General features: G+C 40.9%; 1 protein-coding gene and 2 long non-coding RNA genes across 5 annotated transcripts in view; 1 reads left to right on the top strand and 2 right to left on the bottom strand.

Annotated features, from left to right (window-relative positions):
• The window catches only part of LOC106946917 (activin receptor type-1), a 37,736-nt gene extending 33,790 nt beyond the window's left edge, over window positions 1–3,946 (top strand). For all 3 annotated transcript variants that reach the window (XM_015031611.1, XM_015031612.1, XM_015031610.1), the window contains exons 9-12: window positions 254–529; window positions 1,362–1,559; window positions 2,202–2,332; window positions 2,446–3,946. In XM_015031611.1, coding sequence (XP_014887097.1) covers window positions 254–529; window positions 1,362–1,559; window positions 2,202–2,332; window positions 2,446–2,580 — 740 coding nt within the window. In that variant the 3' untranslated portion in view covers window positions 2,581–3,946. The remainder of the gene's footprint in view (window positions 1–253; window positions 530–1,361; window positions 1,560–2,201; window positions 2,333–2,445) is intronic.
• Window positions 1–10,001, bottom strand: part of LOC106946918 (uncharacterized) — a 15,167-nt gene extending 5,166 nt beyond the window's left edge. The window contains exons 1-2 of the long non-coding RNA XR_001424871.1: window positions 9,260–10,001; window positions 7,625–7,629 (exon numbers count right to left, since the gene is read on the bottom strand). This is a non-coding gene — a long non-coding RNA (uncharacterized LOC106946918). The remainder of the gene's footprint in view (window positions 1–7,624; window positions 7,630–9,259) is intronic.
• Window positions 10,002–12,937: 2,936 nt separating this feature from the next.
• LOC106946912 (uncharacterized) lies at window positions 12,938–13,419 on the bottom strand. Its single transcript, XR_001424869.1, has 3 exons — window positions 13,400–13,419; window positions 13,160–13,273; window positions 12,938–13,054 (listed from the first exon to the last, which is right to left on the bottom strand). It is a non-coding gene; the product is annotated as an uncharacterized LOC106946912 (long non-coding RNA).
• Between the last annotated feature and the right edge of the window lie 5,397 nt (window positions 13,420–18,816).

Genomic DNA, 18,816 nt, shown 5'->3' on the forward strand with positions numbered 1-18,816 from the left:
TTAAAATTTTTATTTTTTAAAAAATTTAAAAAAAGGTTTGCGGAAATTTTGGTAAAAATTACCCCCCCCCCCCCCCCCCCCCCTTTCTAGTGAATTTCTTTCACCAAAATATAGATTTCCTTGAACTGCTAAAATACAAAACTTGAGTTTTTTTTTTTTTTTGTTGTTGTTTTCAAATTGGGGTCAACTCCAATCATATTTTCGTTCACACAAATAACCGGTCAGCGGCTTAAATACGTCTCCCTCAACTCAGGATTCATCGCATCAGACATGACTTCCAGGAACTCCAGCACTCAGCTGTGGCTCATCACTCACTTCCACGAAATGGGCTCCTTGTACGACTATCTTCAGCTCAGCACCCTGGATGCGTCCAGCTGCCTCCGCATGGCGCTCTCGATAGCCAGTGGCTTGGCACACTTGCACGTCGAGATCTTTGGCACTCAAGGCAAGCCAGCCATCGCCCACCGAGACCTCAAGAGCAAAAATGTTTTGGTGAAAAAGAACGGACAGTGCTGCATTGCTGACCTGGGTAAGAATATTCTATTTTGTGTGTTTGGGTGTGGGGGGGGGGGAAATACTGCACAGAAATGTATTTTTGTATCCAAGTCAGATTGCAAATGTTAGAACTGCGTAAAAAGTCTTTGCCTTTGATGTTGTGGCGGGACCTGAGGGTTTGAATGTTAGTTTTTACTTAATGGGACTTCATCAAAGGCATTTAGAGGGTTTGTTCATCATGCTGTTTGGCACATTATCGCTACAGAAGCGGTTGCTTGAATCTCGAAGCCCATTGGTTTCAACATCGGCGCAAATATCCCTCCATGTCTGTCTGTCTGCTAAGCCATATTTCTTGTTAAATTAGAAAAACAAGCAATACTAAATATATCAGACGGCTCTTAACCAAAAACTCATTTGCAAGACCTTGGAACATTTAATCTGATGCGCCAATGTTCCATTTCACAGATGCTTGAAGCACATCTAATTTAGCTGAAAGGCCGGGTTAGATGGAATGAATTTGGCTGCTGATGACGTATTGCGCTGTGCAGACAAACACAGTGGAGGTTGTTTGTCTGGTCAGCGAGTTGTTGTTGTGTTGAAGTACATCCTGTGTGCTGGATCAGGGCCGTTCGCTCTTAATTAGCCGTGTTTTTTGGTTTAATTCAGCTATACGAGGCCAGTGCGCTATCTTTGATATAGTCATTTAAGACCGGAGACCTCCCACTGACAATGCAGCGTGTTGTTGCCATAGAGAGGCAATGTTGGACATTTTATTTTGGACCGTTTTAATTTGCAAACCTTAATTTCTGGGGGAAGAACCAAAGAGTTTTCTTGTTTTGTTTTTTTTTTTTCTTTTTTTCTTTCAGGTCTGGCAGTTATGCATTTTCAAGACACCAATGAACTGGATGTGGGCAACAACCCTAAAGTTGGCACCAAGCGCTACATGGCCCCGGAGGTGCTGGACGACTCCATCCAGATGGACTGCTTCGAGTCCTTCAAGAGAGTGGACATCTGGGCCCTGGGCCTCGTCCTGTGGGAGGTCGCCAGGAGGACAGTGAGCAACGGTCAGTAGCTTCATTAAAGCTTTTTGACTTTCTGTAGCAGCGAGAGTGATAAACCGGTCATCAGGAAAACGGGTCAGCATAATGGCAGGTTAATATGAAGCTATGTTTTAGTTTAAATTGTGACGTGACGATCGATGAATAAGTGTCGCATTAAGGCCTCGTTGAGCCTCCGTTCCACCAAATCGTCTTTTAGACGTTTGGAAATGTTGGTTAGCCAAACATCATGCCAGCGACATACTGCCCAGGTTGTTGTTTTCAGCACTTCAACACGTTTTATTGCGCTACAATGAATGTATGCATCATTTGCCAAAGCATACATTTAGAAAAATAAAGAAGAACCAAATTACAAAAACATTTCTGTATCATTTACGTCTTGCCATGATGATAGTGTATGCAGACCCCTGCTGTGCTGGTCTGCAGCAGCTACTCGGTTTATGCTAATAATGGAGTCTAATGTGATGTTTTGTTTTGACCCTAAAATCTTTCATTGACATAAAAAGGATCAGAAGCTCCATTTTCCGTACTTCCATCGTCCTTCTTGCAGCAACCTCAGCAACCTAACTTTAGAAGACTAAATCTTTCACAGAATAATGTGACTTTTTTTTTTTTGTTGCTTGCTTGCATCCTCTCCTCTACATGTAGGCATTGTTGAGGACTATAAGCCACCGTTTCATGACGTGGTCCCCAGTGATCCCAGCTTCGAGGACATGAAGAAGGTGGTGTGTGTGGATCAGCAGAGGCCCAATATCCCTAACAGATGGTTCTCAGACCCGGTGAGTAACAATCAAACAGTTTTTTTCACTCACACATACTGATATTACAACACATACAACTTCATGCTGCAGCCATTGACAAATGCACTGAATCATTTCTTCTCGTTATCCAGACTTTAAGCTCCTTGGCTAAACTCATGAAGGAGTGCTGGTACCAGAACCCGTCTGCCAGATTAACCGCACTGCGCATCAAAAAGACTCTGACGAAGATCGACAACTCGCTGGATAAAATCAAAACAGACATTTGAGCCTTTGCTTGAGAAGAAGAGGCCTTCAAAGACATCCAGAGGATGGAACATCTTACAGAAAGTCTGAGAAGATTAAAGACTTCATGGGTTTAGTGCCCTTATAGTGGCACAGACCTATATTTATTTTAAAAAACGCTAGGCGGGACACATTTTGGCATCCAAAGATGGCTCATGTAGTCTTGGGGGGGCAAAAAGGAAAACATCAATGCAATCTATGACATAGGAGCTGGACTGTTAGAAACCTTCTTCAAGGAGGAAACTCTTACCTGGGCATTTGAATAGGCGTATGTTTTTTTTTGGGGGGGGAGGGTGTGTTTGTTTGCTTTTTTTTTATGTTAGAAAGGCACATTTTGTTTGCCATGTTTTTCAGTTTAAAATGCATCTGGACGTAACCGTCTCACTCTTCTCTTTGATTGTACTCCATTCATTTACATTATGGTACATTCATGTAGAAAAAAAAACAAAAAAACAGGCCAGTTTGGTAGCTTAATGTACACCTGCAGCAGCAATTGCAATTCCAATCAGGAGGCGTCATCTTGTGCTAATGCGCCGTAAGAATAAAATTGAGTTTTATTCTTACAGTTTACTGTGCTGTAAGAATAAGTTTAATCTGAAATGTAACATTAAGGTGTACGGCTGCGCCTGTGGCTCTTTTGCTTTCGCAGATGTGTATCGTCCATCTAAAGATACTCTGTTGCAAACAGTTTTGCGTATTATGTTAAATTTGCAGTCGTGGTTTTTTTTTTTTTTTACAGCTTTAGACACACAAATGCTTCAAGTTTAAATAAAAGATTTGCCAGTTACTGCTGAATTTTCCAAAGGCCTGCAAGTAAGCCTGTATTCTGTCTTAACGCGTGCATCATTGTCCTAATGCGTGCATCGTCAAGTAAATGAAGTCAAACTTAAGCCTTTTTTTTTTTTATCGTTTCTTTAAAATTTTATACCAATTAGTGATTTCTATTAATTAAATAGAAAAAAACATATCTGTCTCATTTGTCTTGATGGGGTTTCTAGAAAATATGCCAAAAGTGGTGTCTTGGGGGACACCCAAATGTTTGTTGCCAATGTATTGCTGAGGAAACTGGTGACTTTCCATCAGCTGTTGTAATTCTTTCTTTACACCTCTATTTTTTTTTTTTGTTTGTTTGTTTTAATACTTGTAGATCTGCTCATGGTGTACATTGGGAAAACTGACTTGCTGCATCAGCATTAGTGTTTGAAATCCACTTGCTTTTTAAATGTAGCGTTTGTGCAGCTGTTTAAATTTCGGCATCTGCAGCTAAATCAGCCCCACGTTACATTCTTTAAGTCGATTTCAGTTGCATGTAGATGCAAAGAAATATTATTAAAGCTGAGAGAAACATAATGGGCTCCGAGAGAACTTGGTAGATGGCTTTGCGGATTGGGTGGATCAACACCAGCAACTCGGTTCATTCAGCATTTATTAATTGGCATATCTTGCCAAGCAATAGTTCAGTCGATGGCCCCTTTCAGAAAGGTGATGCAGTCGAGCAGAAAATTGGGACCAGGTGTGACTACTATGAAGAGGAATAAAATTACCCTGATTAAAAAAAACAAAAGTGGCAATAATTTTAGAAGTGGTAGGAGGAAGAGTGAACATTAAAGCCTCCAGGAACCTACGCCAGTGGCAGCATAACTACACAGAGTAGTTCACGATAGCCTAACTGACTCTTAACTACACATTTTGGAAGGTTTGAAGTCTTTTAAAAGTAGACGGGACTGTCTGCCTCACAGACAAAAACTGGGAGCTGGTTCCACAGGAGCCAGCTCCCATGGCCTATTCATGACAAAAATAAAAACTGAAAAGCTGTAGTTAACCTTGTGTGTTTTTATGTACCCTTGTCTACCACGCTTTTTCCTTCCACTCAACTTTTCCTTAATATGCTTGGATACAGCATTTTGAAAACCAACTTGTTCAGAAATAACCTTTTTTAGCTTATGCTTGTTGTGGAGGGTGGTAGTGTCGTCGTTCTGGATAACGATCCAGTCAGCAGGTTTTACCATGACACATTTATGTGTAAAAAATATATATTTTCCTTCAGTAATTGAAATTGGGATTTTCATTAGTTGTAACCCATAATAATCAAAATTAAGAGGTTAGCACTTGAGATGTATCACAGAGCATTATGAAATTTTTACTTTTTAAATAAAATAACTGAAATAAATTAACTTTCCTATCATGTTCTAGTTTGGTATTTATCTGCATGTTCAAGCATTCAACCCCTTACAACTTGCATATAAATGGCCTAAAAACATATTTTTATTCAGATTGTGAACCAAAACCACTCGGCACAGAAATCAAATAAAAGTTATATTTCTGAGTGATGACCTGCCAACAGCTTTCATATTCGCATTCAAAAATGATCATAGTATTTTTTTTCCTGATGTAATCTGCCCTGTGATCACTCATGTCAGAGCTTCATGGTTCTTTTATAGAAATGACTTTTCTGGAAAAACTGATTTTGGTTTGAAACTGATCATTAAAACTAATGATCCAAAGCTGCTAGTTGTATACTAACAAGATTTTTAGCTGAAATAATTTAATGTCTGTCTTGTGTAAGCAAATTTTACTCTTGACCTGTGACTGATGACTATCTGTTGTTTCTTTTTCCAAATGGCACAGTGACTGTGGCGGTTACATCAGTGCCATGTCCAGTTAGCACAAAGCTTCTGGTCTCATCTCTCTGCTTCCATTGCTGTTTAGTCATTTATAATTACATAATGCTACAGAGCCTTTGAAACGCATCGCATCCTTTTCATATTTTGTCACGTTAGCTAAAAACAAAGTGCCACAAAGTTGTGAAATGAAAGAAACAATGTTGAATCGTTCTGTTCACAAATGGAAATCTGCTGCATTTGTATGCAATCAAATAGAACAACTAAAGCAGCAGCTCTTTTGGGGTATGCGTCTACCAGTTCTCCACATCTAGAGACGAAAGATTTTGATTTTTTTTTTTTTTGCAAAACAGCCTAAGCTCAGATTGGATAGAAAGCATAACCTTTTAAATCTTGCAAATGATTTACAATCAGATGGAAGTCTGGACTCTGATGAGGCCATTCACACTCATGGAAATGGTTTACATAATTCCCTTCAACATCTTAAACCTTTTGCTGCTTGTAACTAGTTTTCTTCCAGGATTGATGATGCTTGATGATCCACTGAATGGATGTTTTATAACCTCAACCTGCATTAAGCTTCTCCACAGCCCTTCCTGCTGTATTTACTTCTGGCTTGCAATTATTCCCCACTTTGTGTTAATTAGTCACATAAAACTCCAATGGAAGACAGTTAACTTTGGCATCGCTAAGTAACAAAGTGGGAAATAGACGCATGACTACTTTCTTAAAGCATGGCAAAAAGCATGTTTTCCGTCGTGCTGATGAAGAAGCTCCTTTACCTCCCTCTCTCTCTCTGCCTGGCGACACAGGCATCTGCTGTTGCCGTGGAGTCTGGGCAACGCAAGCACGACTCTGGCCAGAAGTCACACGCAGTAAATAACTTCTTGCGTGCAGACAAGTTTTGCAACAGAGTACAAGCTCAGCAAAGTCAAGCACCACTGTCAAAGGTGGCGAGGTTTCCCTCCATTTGGGCTGCTCACATCCTGGGACAGGAATTGCAACATCTCCTGTGGTGCAACTTGGTCTGCTGGCTGGAGCACACGACCGTAGCGGCCTCGCGGAGCAAAACATAACATTAGTTGAGACAACAGAACAACAAAGCAGAAAGGGAAAAAGCACACAGCTGAAAAGCGCACAATGTTTTAGAGATAAAAAAAAAAGAAAAATAATGTCACAAAACATGTGAAGAAAAAGACTTATGAATTTGAGAAAAATCACCAAACACATGAAGAGATCAGAAGACAGAAAAACAGTTGAAAAATGTTCCGAAATCTTAATTTACTGGAACAAAAGAGCACAAAGAAACATGAAACAGTGGAAATAAACCACACAGAAGCATTTCATTTGTTTTTATAGTCATTTCAGTTAAATAGAAAAATATGTTTTATAGTTTGTAATGTATTTTTATTACACAATACTATGAAAAACAAAAAGGTGATAACATTTTATTTGGAAAGTTTGATTCAATTTTATTAGCCACACCTTTTTCCAGCTAATGTCAGACCTGTAGAATGAAGAAAACACTTCAACTGAACCTGCCTGACATGATGAAGCAGGCTAAAAGATCTCAAAAAGCCACGACGGTGAGATAAATGTGAGACTTGACTTGAAAAAATGCTCAAAGACTTGGGCTTGACTTTGACTTTCACACCATTGACTTAGGACTTGACTTGACTTGAAGCTGTTTACTTGAAAAGACTTGATATTTTACTCCAAGTCTTAAAATTTAAAACATTATTTATAAAGTGGCGTCATTAATTAATTTCACTCATTGCGTATTAACAGGCGCAGACCGTCCCTCTGTTTTTCCACACTCCGTATGCGTGTGTGCGTAAGCTACGGCACAACCAATCAAATTAACAGGATTTAAAAATAACGGGGAGAAAACAAACGAGGGACGAAAAAACGCTCAAAGCAGATATACTCCTGTGAGTAATTTCTTTTGGGTACGTCAATCATGAAATGTCCAACAAAAACGGAGTGAAACATGCAAAACCTGCAAGACCAGGATCTCAGGTGGAGACACAACTTCCAACTGTTCGGCATTTGAAGTTGCACAAAGAGGTAAGCGGTACTTTTCTTTTACTATGAGACAATTGACTAGCTATAACTTCGTGTTAGCAACTCTGGGTTACGTTGGTGATACCGCTCGTCTTTCACTTGTATGCTATGTTTAGTCATGCTGTATAAATCCGGTGATCCACAAATAATATGCACCGCCTTAGCTCAGGAAGCGGAGCCTGTCCACACAGCTTTACGTTGGCTTGCATTTAAATTACAGTTATATGTTACCACGTCCTTCCTGACCCGCCTCTCCTAAGTAAATAAAAGCTTGAGGACGTGGAGAAAACGTCCCAAGAGGGTCCTGCTGAGATCACTTCAGATGAGAGGGACAAAATTCAACTGGAACTCCAACAGCTGGAGAAAACCATCCAAAAAGAGAAAGCACTACGGGTCCAGGCGGAGAATTTCTTAGAAGTATTGGATCAAGAACTGAAAACAGAACGAGAGGCAGACAAAGAGGAAGCTGTGGAGATTGCGGAGATACTAATTAAAAAGCTTGAGGATTTGGAGAAAACGTCCACAGAGGGTCCGGCTTTGGGTGATCGGGATAAATTTGAACTGAAACTCCAAAAACTAGAGAAAATGCTCCAAGAAGAGAAAAGTCTAAGGGTCCAAGGAGAGACTGAAAATGCTTCTCTCTTGAAGACTGTAGAGTCTCTTCGGCAGGAAACAAAGAGCTGCAGAAAAAAAGGGCTATAAGAGAAGAGGCAGAAAGAGGTAAGTTGGAAAAGGTAAGTGATAAACTTTACCAGGGTTTAGAGAAAGCCTGTAAGATGACAGAAATGCTCTCGGATGAGGCCGAACTCCTTACCAACAAGCTTCAGGCAGAGGTCAAGAAACGGAGATCTCTGCTCAAAGATATCCAGGAACTCACCCTCATGCTGGAAAAGGAAAAGGCCCTTAGAATTGAGGCAGAGAACTATGAGATGGAGGCCAGAGAGATTGTAGAGGCTTTCCAGAAGGAAGCAGAATACAGAACCTGGCAGAAGAAAGACTTGGAAGAGAAACGCCATCTCATCAAAGTTCAACCTCTTTAAAGTCATGTGAATAGCTCTTTGTTGTTATAAGTATTAAATCTAACAAGTATTTTAGATTATTAGTATTTTAATTCATGTAAAGATCACTGTTATGTGTCTGTGTTTCACCACACCTGATTCAAATGATTGCATTACCTCTGCAGCCACCAAATACTGCAGAAGTCTGTCAGTCATGCCATTCATTTGAGTCAGGAGTTTGGTAGGAAGGAGACACCTTAAACATATAGGGCATGGGTACTTACGGACTACAATTGGGATCCACTGCGACGGCGGTCGATTCCTGGTCTGTCCACCCTTTGCCGTTTTCCCACTTCACCTACCTTGTCTGCTGGTGTTGGTCAGAAGGGTCGATGGCGCAAAAAATTTGCAGCCTCACTTCTGTCAGCCTGTGGCTACAATCCAGTAGCTTACCATCAGCAGAGTGTCAATAAGACCTTTGACATAGACATATTCACTCCCTTCAAATACATGAAGTGGCCTGAAATGGGCCATACCGTACGATTTTTTTATGTTGCAAGTTCTATGTCAATGTTGCATGTTTATTGAACTCTTTAATTTAAAAAAATGCTTAAAAACAAATACGATAAAAGGAAAGGACTTGGTATTCAGCCTCTTTACTGTAAAGAGTAATGAGGCTCTTTACAGTGAAGAGCTTCCTTGTTGTGTTTGTTTCTGTTCTATTTCGTATATATCCTTAACCCTTTAAGGCTATCGCTAGAGGGTTTGTCCCTCGGGCGCAGCACTGAAAAAAAGCTTAGTCCACGCCCACCTACTGGGTGGGCATCACCCCGGTCTGTATAAATAACGGTCAGACCGGATCAACGGCTCCCTCTTTTTCTTCAGCGTAAGATAGCACTGTTTTAAGAGCGAACGTCCGTTCAGACAGGGTACATCATTGCCTGCGCCATGACGCCTCAGCACTCTTGCCGCTCCTGCACTCGAGGAGCCGGAGCTAGCCTTTTCTAGGCTGGCACGAGGTGGGGCGCCGGGCCCACCGAGTCCGGTCGCTGCTCGTGGGAGATGCTAGCTACGCTGAGCGGGATGCTAGCTATGCTGAGCGTTTATCAGATAATCCCACCGGCAGAGAGGTCGACAACGACGAGGACGACAGCAGGAGCAGTTGCGGTTCGGATGATGCTTCCCAGCTGGGAAGCACCGCGGTGGAAGAGAGGCGGCTGAGCGGATACTCAGTCAACCCCGGGGTCCGTATGTCCGACTCAACCCCGCTCCTAGCTGTAGACTCACTCCTCCTCGAGCTACCTAGCTTGATCGAGGAGCCGGCTAGCGCTACGGGGCTTCCCGTCCTCCAACCTCCTCCGCCACGGTCGAATGACTTGGCAGGACGGTTTAGCTCCGCCCTGAGTCGCCGTCCGGACCCCCTCTGACCTCGGTTTTCGGCCGTAATGGCTTACATAACTGAGACAGCGGCTGAACCCGCGAAGCTGAGGGCGCCTGTCTCCACCAGCTCCGCTCCGCCACCCTCCTCCACCTCTCTGCGGTTCTTCCCGGTGTGACAGTCAATGACCCAGCGTCTTCCCAGGGGACGTCAGCCCGAACCATCCGGACCGGCCAGCCGCAGGGACCACGGAGAAGGCAAGCTAGGAAATGATTAGCTGGGAGGAATGTGTGTGATAATGTGAAATGTTTTGAAATAAAACAAACATATCGCTGAGAACAATATCCCTGCAGGTTCCAGCTCTGTCAGATCAGCTGATCTCTGGGTCTGGATGGACCCAGGTGAGGCACAGACTACATCCTGCTTCGCCGTTAACCCACTAGCGATAGCCTTAAAGGACAAAGCCTATACGAAATAGGACGTTGGTTACATATTGTAACCCCAGATTCTATGAGTATAGGCGCAGTCCTTTAAGCTGTGGCCCTCACTGGTTCTTGAATAGCAGAAGAAAAAAGCTGTAGGTGGGCGTGGACTAGCTTTTTTCCAGGCCTGCTCTGTGCGCGGGATAAAGCCACTAGCGATAGCCTTAAGGGCTGCGCCTATACTCATAGGGTGCGTTCACACTGCAGCCTGAAGTGACCCAATTCCGATTCTTTTGAGGTAATGCGACCTGTATCTGATCTTTTGATGGCAGTGTGAACAGCACAGGTCGGATTCTTTTTCGAATGTGACCCATATCCGATTCAAATGTGACCTAACGTCCAGGTTGCATTCATCCGAACTGAACGTCACTGATTCTCAACAAATTTCACTATTCTGCGCCCTGATGCGCGAAAGCGGGAAGAAAAACAACAACCTTGACGGACTATAATGAGGATTAAGTTAATATGGTGCTCCAGCCGAACAAAAACTTCAAATATGTAAGCTATGCTCCACCGTTTGCCTCCATGTTTACTTCCGCAAACACTGAGCACTTCTTCTTTTTATGGCGGTTGGCAGAACACTAGAGGGCGCTATTGCGCTAAATGCGGGACACTTTCAGGTCGTTTGCCCGTTCACGCTGCAGAACGCATTCAGGTCGCTTTTTCTGGCAGCGTGAACGGCCTGGCAAAAAAATTGGAATTGGGTCACTTCAGGCTGCAGTGTGAACGCACCCATAGAATCTGGGGTTACAATACGTAACCAACGTTTTAAATGTTGAACGTTTTACATCATCATTGTACGTATTCAAACTCATAACGTAATGTAAATAGCGGTTGATTGTGTTTGTCTTTGTGTTAAATGTTGCAAGATGTTGCATTTAACACAAATGTTGCATTGTTGCATTTTTATTATGTTGCATTGTTATGTCCTCCTTTTTGTTGAAACAAATGCTAAGAAATGATCAAAAAAAATGGAAAGGTTGGATTAGTCCACCTCTTTCCAGTAATATAGTTTCTTCCTGTTTGTTTCTGTTTTAAGCTGAAAGTTTTACATCATCATTCTATGTTTTCAAACTTTACTGTAATGTAAATAACTTTTTGTGTTTGTCTTTCATTTAAATGTTGCAGGTGTGTTGCAAAAAAAACAAAAAACCAAGCAAAATAAGGGAGTAAGGTGGTTTTTTTTTATTTTTTTTAAATTTGATTTTGGATCTATTCCACCTCTTTAATGTACCGTATTTTCCGGACTATTAGGCACACCTAAAAGCCTTAAATTTTCTCCAAAATCAGCAGTGCACCTTATAATCCAGTGCGCCTTATATTTGCACTGAATTCAAAAATCTGTCCCTGATACAGAGACATAAAGTGTACAGTATGTACGCCAGCAGCAATAAACCAATCAGAGAATTGTTGTCCACATGGGTTTGCCCATGTAGGGCCACAGCCCACATGGGCCCTACGTGGTGCCCATGTAGGTGGGCCCACCTACGTGGTGGGCCCACCATATGGGGCCCTACATAAACCATAAAAAATTTTATTTTTATGGTTTACAAATCCAGTATTACACACGCACAAATCTTTTTACACACATCGGCGGGCCGCTGGACCCGGCTCCTCGGCTCCGCTTTCTGCACCGTGGCCGGCCCCCGGACTGTTCACGGCAGGCTCCACCTTGACCGTGTGTTTCCCTTTGGACTAAGTTATTCTGTTTCTTTCTTTTGGACTTTATCCCTCCTTCCGTCGCCCCTCCGCCCACCCTGATGGGTTGTTTTTTTTTTGTTGTATTTTGGTTGTTTGGGGCATCTGGTAGCTGCTCTTGTCAGGGGGATACTGTTGTGTTCTGTATTTTCTGTGTAGTTATTTTCGAGGTTTTCTGTGTTTAGTCCTGTCCCTGTCCTGTCTTCCCTGTTTGCTTCCCAGGTGTGTCTCATTCCCTGATTACCCTCCCTGTGCCTGCCATCGGCGGCAGTTATACAGTTTGGTTTAATTTGATGATTTTAAGTTGATGTAAAATATTTTATGTTTATTATAAGTTGTGCAAAGGTTACCGGAGTGGAACCAACGTTTAATTTGTTGTTTCATTTAGGCACATATTTTTAGTTACACTCCGCACTCTGTAGAGGGCAGCATGCTTTATTATTTCCTTAATTGATGGAGAGATTTGGTGAGGCACCGAGGCTCCGGTAGCTGGATTGACAGAAGAGGCTACAGGAGTTTCTGTATTAACCCTTTCAGGTTGAAGCGGCCAATGAGGTACGCATTTTTGTATTTTAGTTTTGTTTGTAAATAGAATGTTTATTTTAAGAATTTGTCAAGTTTGTTAGCCACGTGTTGGATGACGTAATGAGTCTGTTTTTGTAAGTCAAGCCACTTTATTGTAAATGTTTTACCGTAGTTTTCTTTATGTGAATGTCTTTCTTTCTGTAAAATGTATTTTATGTCTTTTGTACAGTTCTCACGGCATAATTATTAAATGCCAGTAACTATCAAGAACGCCTTGTGTCCGTTTTCTGCCTGGAGGGAGTTATACTCCCTGTGTATTTAAGTCCATCTGTTGTCTTTGTCTCTTGTCGGATCGTTGTCGTTGTTCTCGCATCCTGTTCGTCAGTCTTCGTTGCCTTAACAGTCAAACTGATAAGTCCTGTGTTGGTTTCAGTTTAAGTAGCTTCCGATAATTAGCTGTTTAGTACTCTGCCGTGCCGCCTGTACTGGTTCTCCCTCTCCTCACTAAAACACAATTCGTGACATGTAGTGTGTGTCATGATTTTAATCCTTACCGGAGAGCTTGCTGTACAAGGTGTTTATCTTTTCCTTGAGTTTATTGTTAATAATGGTCAACTGTTCAGTCCTGTAATCTCAGTTATTTTTCTCCAGCTGCATTTTGTGGCTTCTCCAGATGCTTTGCTCCTGAGTCTCTGTTGCAACACGAAAGAAAACAAAATAAATACTCTTACAGCATGTCCCATCATACAGCAAATATACAAATTTGGGTATTTTTTTCTTTATTTAAAAATAATTACTTTGGACTGCGAGGTAGATGTTTCCAGCCAGTAGAAGCAAACACACCACACCCATAAAAACACAGGCCCATTTGAAAGTACTCCTCTTCACAGATGTTTCGCTGACAAAAGACACTTAAACAAGGAATAAATATCTTAAATCATGTATTTAAAGTAAACTATCAAGACAAAAACCATCAAGGAATATTTTGTCTTTGCTACAGTACAGCAGCTTCTACACAGAATCAGCAGCGCTCTTACTTTTGGACTGAGCCTGTGAACGTCCTGAGGGGTTTGGAGAAGTGTCCTCCACCCAGGGGTTGTCGTACACTCGCAGGCTTTCCGTACTCGCGTAGATGTCCACCATGCTTTCCCTGTTGTCCTGTTCAAAGTGAACATGTTTAACACAGCCAGGCTCCACAGACAGGCTACCTGACATTGTTTCTGCATAGATATTCCCAACATATACTGTTCTTAGCAGCTGCTGTTCTGGCTTCACTCTTTTGTTTTACTAATCTCAGATGGGGATGCTTTCCAAAAACGGTAGAGCACTTGGCATATAAAAAGGGAAGAGTTAAAAATAGGAAGCTAAGGTTTGAACATCTGTTTGTTTTCTGTAAATCTGCTTGAACATATTTCCCATTTTGTGATTAATAAATAGAAGCTGTTCACATTTTAGTCAGAAGAAATGGTTGTTTTTAATGTGGCTTTCTGTCCTGGTTGGCAAAGGGCAGCTAGTTTCACTCCCAAAAGGTTTCCTGTTGCTTGTTTTCATGTCAAATCAATCTAAACACTTTAAGCACCACAGGAAAATACTACTGAATACTACACGAAATACTACTCTTTTTGATTTGTTAATTGTTTTTGTCAGGCCTTGGATTCACACAGTGCGGCTGTGGGCTTCTCGGCCTCACTGCCGCAACATCTGGAAGTGGCAGTAGAGGCATATTCCCATATCTGAACTCATTATGGGGTGTTTGAGTTGAAGAGGACTTAGCTTCTGTTGGCAAATGGAATGACTGCAAAAGTTCTTCGCCGGACAATGGCACTCCCGTACAAAACCTTCTGGTTTTCTCCACCACGTTGAAGGACGAAAGTATTCCCATTTTTTGTAGAGTCCTGTTGTCAGTGAATGTCTGTACCTTATAGGTTTGTGCTGGTTTGGGTCGCTCAAGATTGTAGAGCCCCAGACCGACTCCAATCCAGTTTGAAACTCTCAGAAAGAAACTCATTTGTCAAATTTCTTAAATGTCGAATAATAATAATAATAGGCGAAGGAAAGAAGGTGAATACAAATAACAGAGATCTTACATATATATGTATGTACAACCCCTTTGTGAAGTCATACAACAGTTTACTTATCTAGCTACGTCACTGCGTATGTTGCGTAGGCCCAAGGCAGCTGACGTCGGCAAGGTGAATCACATGACAGGCTGAAGCTCGAACGTCATGTCACGTGAGTTGGAGCGGACTGCAAATAAGATTAGGAGGTGGAAATGGGCCCTCCAACTACAGACGTATTTGCGTTTTATTCGTGTATATGCTACAAACTAACAACATAGAATTGTTTGTTAATAAAAAATATAATGCCCCTTTTCCACCGGCTCTACTTCAGCAGCTCGGCTCTATTTCGGAGTGGCCGCTTTTCCAGACTCGGATCTGTAGCAGGGTGCTGCCTCCTGGCGGTGGGGAAGGCAGCACCCTGCTTTCCTCCCTCTTGCAGCGGGAGGAAAGCAGGTGGCTCAGATGGTGCGCATGAGCCAACGAGGGTTTTTGTATTAAACTACTATAAAAGTTGTAATAGTGCTGAATATACATGCACTAATATTCATCAAGGTGTTGCAAATAACTTAAAAGTGTCAGAATTCATTCATAATATAATTCAAAGTGTATTCAGATGTTGGTAAACTGCCCCTGAGACCATCGTGGTTCTTTGTGCAGCCTCTGAGTTGTAGGATGTCTCATCAGTGTCAGTCTTCCTGACTGCCAGTCGGTGTTTACCTCCAGAGACCTCCACCATTACGGACCAGGGATCACATGAGCTCAATGTGCTGATGAAACATTTCTAATAAAAAAAAAGTGGCTGATGTTCTTACAGAGTTGAAGTGCATTAACAATCTGTCGTGTTTAACTTCTCAGTACAGCAAGTTCCTACCATTGCTAAATTATTTTAAGTAACTCCTCATCCTTCATCCTCTCATCCATTTTTGATTTTTCATTTCCCTTTTCATCTCCATGTCCACTGCATTTGAAATAAACTTAAAGCTATTTCTAAAGAAGCTTTTTGAAATATAAATTTTAAAATGATTTGTGTGTTTTGGCTGTTAACCTTAAATAGATCAGAAACAGTGATTTGAATCAAGTTTAAATAAAAATGGAGGCACACCAGTTTTACTTTGTTGGAAAGAAGGAAACATTGTAATAAGAAAAACTCATAAATTGATTGCTAACCATCTATTCCTGCACAACATTAAAACTTTACTGGCATATTGTACCACTTTCACAATATTCACCAACAAAAGAAGGTGATTTAAGGTGAGAACGTTTTTTTGCAGTTCTGCTGCGCTTTAGTAGATTTAGAGATGTGTAAGTTTTGGTTAAGGGTTTGGGTTATGAATAGACTAGTAAAGTATTTCTGTGAGGCATAAATATGTAGCTACTAAATGAATGTCCTAATATTGGTAGGAATACAAACCGCTGTGTGTGTGTGTGTGTGTGTGTGTAGCTTGTATCGCCACCTGCTGTGAGAACTGGGTCAGCTCACCGACACTCAGAATGGGACCACCAAAAAACAGATTTTTTTTTTATATCTACAACATTGGTCATCTCTTGTGCTTTCAAATTTTAATTTTTACTTATTTTTAGATGAACTATTTTCATTTTCGTCTTTGTCTAAGAACATATCCTACACTTGTCTCTGTGTCTGATGCAAATATGAGTAATACAGGGATGGTGAACTATATCTCTTTTTTTTTAGTTCCAGATTTCCTGCGTATTCAATCAGGCATCATATGGCACTGGGCAAATGTTTTAGTTTTCAGGGTCTCTTTTTTGGACATTAAACTATGAGAAATTAAACAGAAATAAATATTTATTTCCTGTCTTCCACTATGATTCTGTATCTCCAAGGTGGCTGTGTGGAGAGGAGCGTTAAGCTTGAACAGATTAACGACGATGACAGGATCTTCTATATCACCGAGAGCGAACCCTTTATCAACACCTTCATCTCAGTCCTCAGGGAAAACGATGGCTTGAAATGTGCAATCTTCACAGGTGGCATCATGGAGGCCATCCTCATCCTCAGCAGTTCGAAGTTCACTGTCACAAAGCCGCAACGCCCATGATGAAGTTCGATGAGGCCGTAATCAGGAATTCAATGAGGTGTTAAAATGTTATTAAGATAGCTAAACTGCTTATTTTATTACAAAATGATATGTCAGCAATATCTACTGACTCCTACCTGAAGATTAAACATTTGTGTGCAAAATTCCCAAATATTTTTCATAAACTGTCAATGTAAAAATATTTTTAAAAATCCGCTCCTTCAAACTAGATGCAGCAGCAATTAGCAAACACCTGGTGAAACTATTTTATTATTATACAAACACCAACAACCCTAACAATGTTGTTAAAGGCTTAATGGAGAAATATTGTGATGTTTCTCCATTGCTGGCACATTATTGTGATTACTTGGCCGACCGGAAGTGCTAGTGAGCAAACGTCGAGGTCGAGCTGCTGGAATAGCTCGGCAGTTCGCCGTTATAGGCTTGTAAAACTGGAACTTCTGTCACACTTACACACTTAACACTAACTGCTAACTGCTAAGTCCAGTTCGTGCAGTTATGCTAATTGCAGTTATGCAGTTAGCATAACTTGCTTACTGCATAAGTGCAGTTAGCATGTCCAAAGAGCCATTTTTGCTTTCTGTCCAGATAAATAAACTTGTTTTAAGTTGAAAGTTTTATATCATTCTATGTATTCAAACTTTACAGTAATGTAAAGAGCTGTTGATGTGTTTTAAGTGTTGCAGGTTATATGCCAATGTGTTTTTATTATGTCCTCCCTTTATGTAAAAGAAAGCTAAAAAAAACAAACAAACAAAAAAACAACAAAAAGGGAAAATAATTTGTTGTTTTTTATTTGATCTCTATGAAGTGGGTCTGGTGACGTGGGAGAAAAAAAATTGTGGCCGCAACTTAATAGTGGGAACGAGAATAATGAGAATGGCAATTACTCATTTATTTTGTGGAAAAAACTCAATTTAATAACGGTTTTGTTTTCTTTTTTCCCGACTCCACAGATTTCAGATGTATTCAACTTAATCGATAAGATCTGGCTAAATTCATTGAAAACATTTTCCACATATTTGGGGCTTTTATATAACATTAGTGTCTGACCTTTTACATTGATTCCCAAACATTCAACTATGGTCAAGAAAATCATTTTACAGTTTAGTGAATTATGAAATATTAGGAAGTTCTAAGCCCCTCTTATGCTTATTGTTCTCATTTAATAAATTATAATTAGGAGACACCAATGTGATTAGTACAGATGCTTCATTACTATAAGGTCTCAGCGGTTTGTTGGGAATCATTAGACAATTAATCATGAACACATCTCTTAGATCAGAGATCATGTTGTAGGTGATTTTAAAGCAGGGTTAGCCTGTCCTAAGGCTAACCATTGAAAATCACACAGACGACTGTTCTGTCGATTATCTAAAAATGAAAAATAACACGACTAAAAACCTACCAAGACATAGCTGTCCACCTTGATTGGTAGTGTCTGAAGTCATTGTTGTGTATATTTAGATCATTCCCCAATGCAAAGCTGAGTCACATGACCAGTTCATCAGGCCTCCTAATTAGCATGCTAAAGAGCTAAGCCTGCCATTTGAAGCAGGGGCATATAACATGGTAACTCTTTAGGAGTTGCAGATATTCACACCTCTGTTGGTAATTCTGCTGGCAACATAGCTGTGTGTTGTTTATGAGTGGTAAACAGGGCTTTAAGTGGAAAAAAAAAAGTGCTAGCACTCCCCCTAATCTCTTCTAAAGTGTGTTGATTAAAGTAGGTTGAATAAAATTGCAAACCCCACTTTTTTATTTGTAACAGAAAACAAATATAACTCGCAAAATCTTAAATGTACGCCATACAAAAGAGAACAAACATGGCAGGAAAAGTTCTAATAAAAAATATAGCGAGGGAGAGGGAATTTGCGATGTCGAATTCTGTTGAGGTTCAGTTACAAAACAATACGAAACGGCCACCCACACACCAACTCTGACAGATCATTGGAGCAGGTGTTTAAATGAGCTAAACCACCACAGATTAGCTAACAGCAGCGGTAGCTAATCTCTGCTGTTAGCTATTGATAAGGGACTAATATCCCTTATTAATAATAATAAAATAAACATCAAGTCTAGAAACATGAAACTGTGACAGACTGAAAGTTCTGTTCTTTGTGTGGGACATGTTTGAGAGTTTTTTTGGTGTTTAATCCTGACACACAGTGGCACTGTTGTCAGTTGTTATGGCAACGAGTCTCCGTGTAGCCGTCACAGAGAGCGAGAGAGAGAAAAAAGGCGGTTTTAAGTTCTTCAACGATTTTCTGCGTTATTTTCTCCTTTTCCGTGTTGAAATGTCTATATCTCCAGGTTTCATTTAGTTGACGGAAT

The sequence above is a fragment of the Poecilia latipinna genome, unplaced genomic scaffold, assembly GCF_001443285.1.
Source record: "Poecilia latipinna isolate Pla-1442-1.1 unplaced genomic scaffold, P_latipinna-1.0 Scaffold212, whole genome shotgun sequence".
Classification (NCBI taxonomy): domain Eukaryota; kingdom Metazoa; phylum Chordata; class Actinopteri; order Cyprinodontiformes; family Poeciliidae; genus Poecilia; species Poecilia latipinna.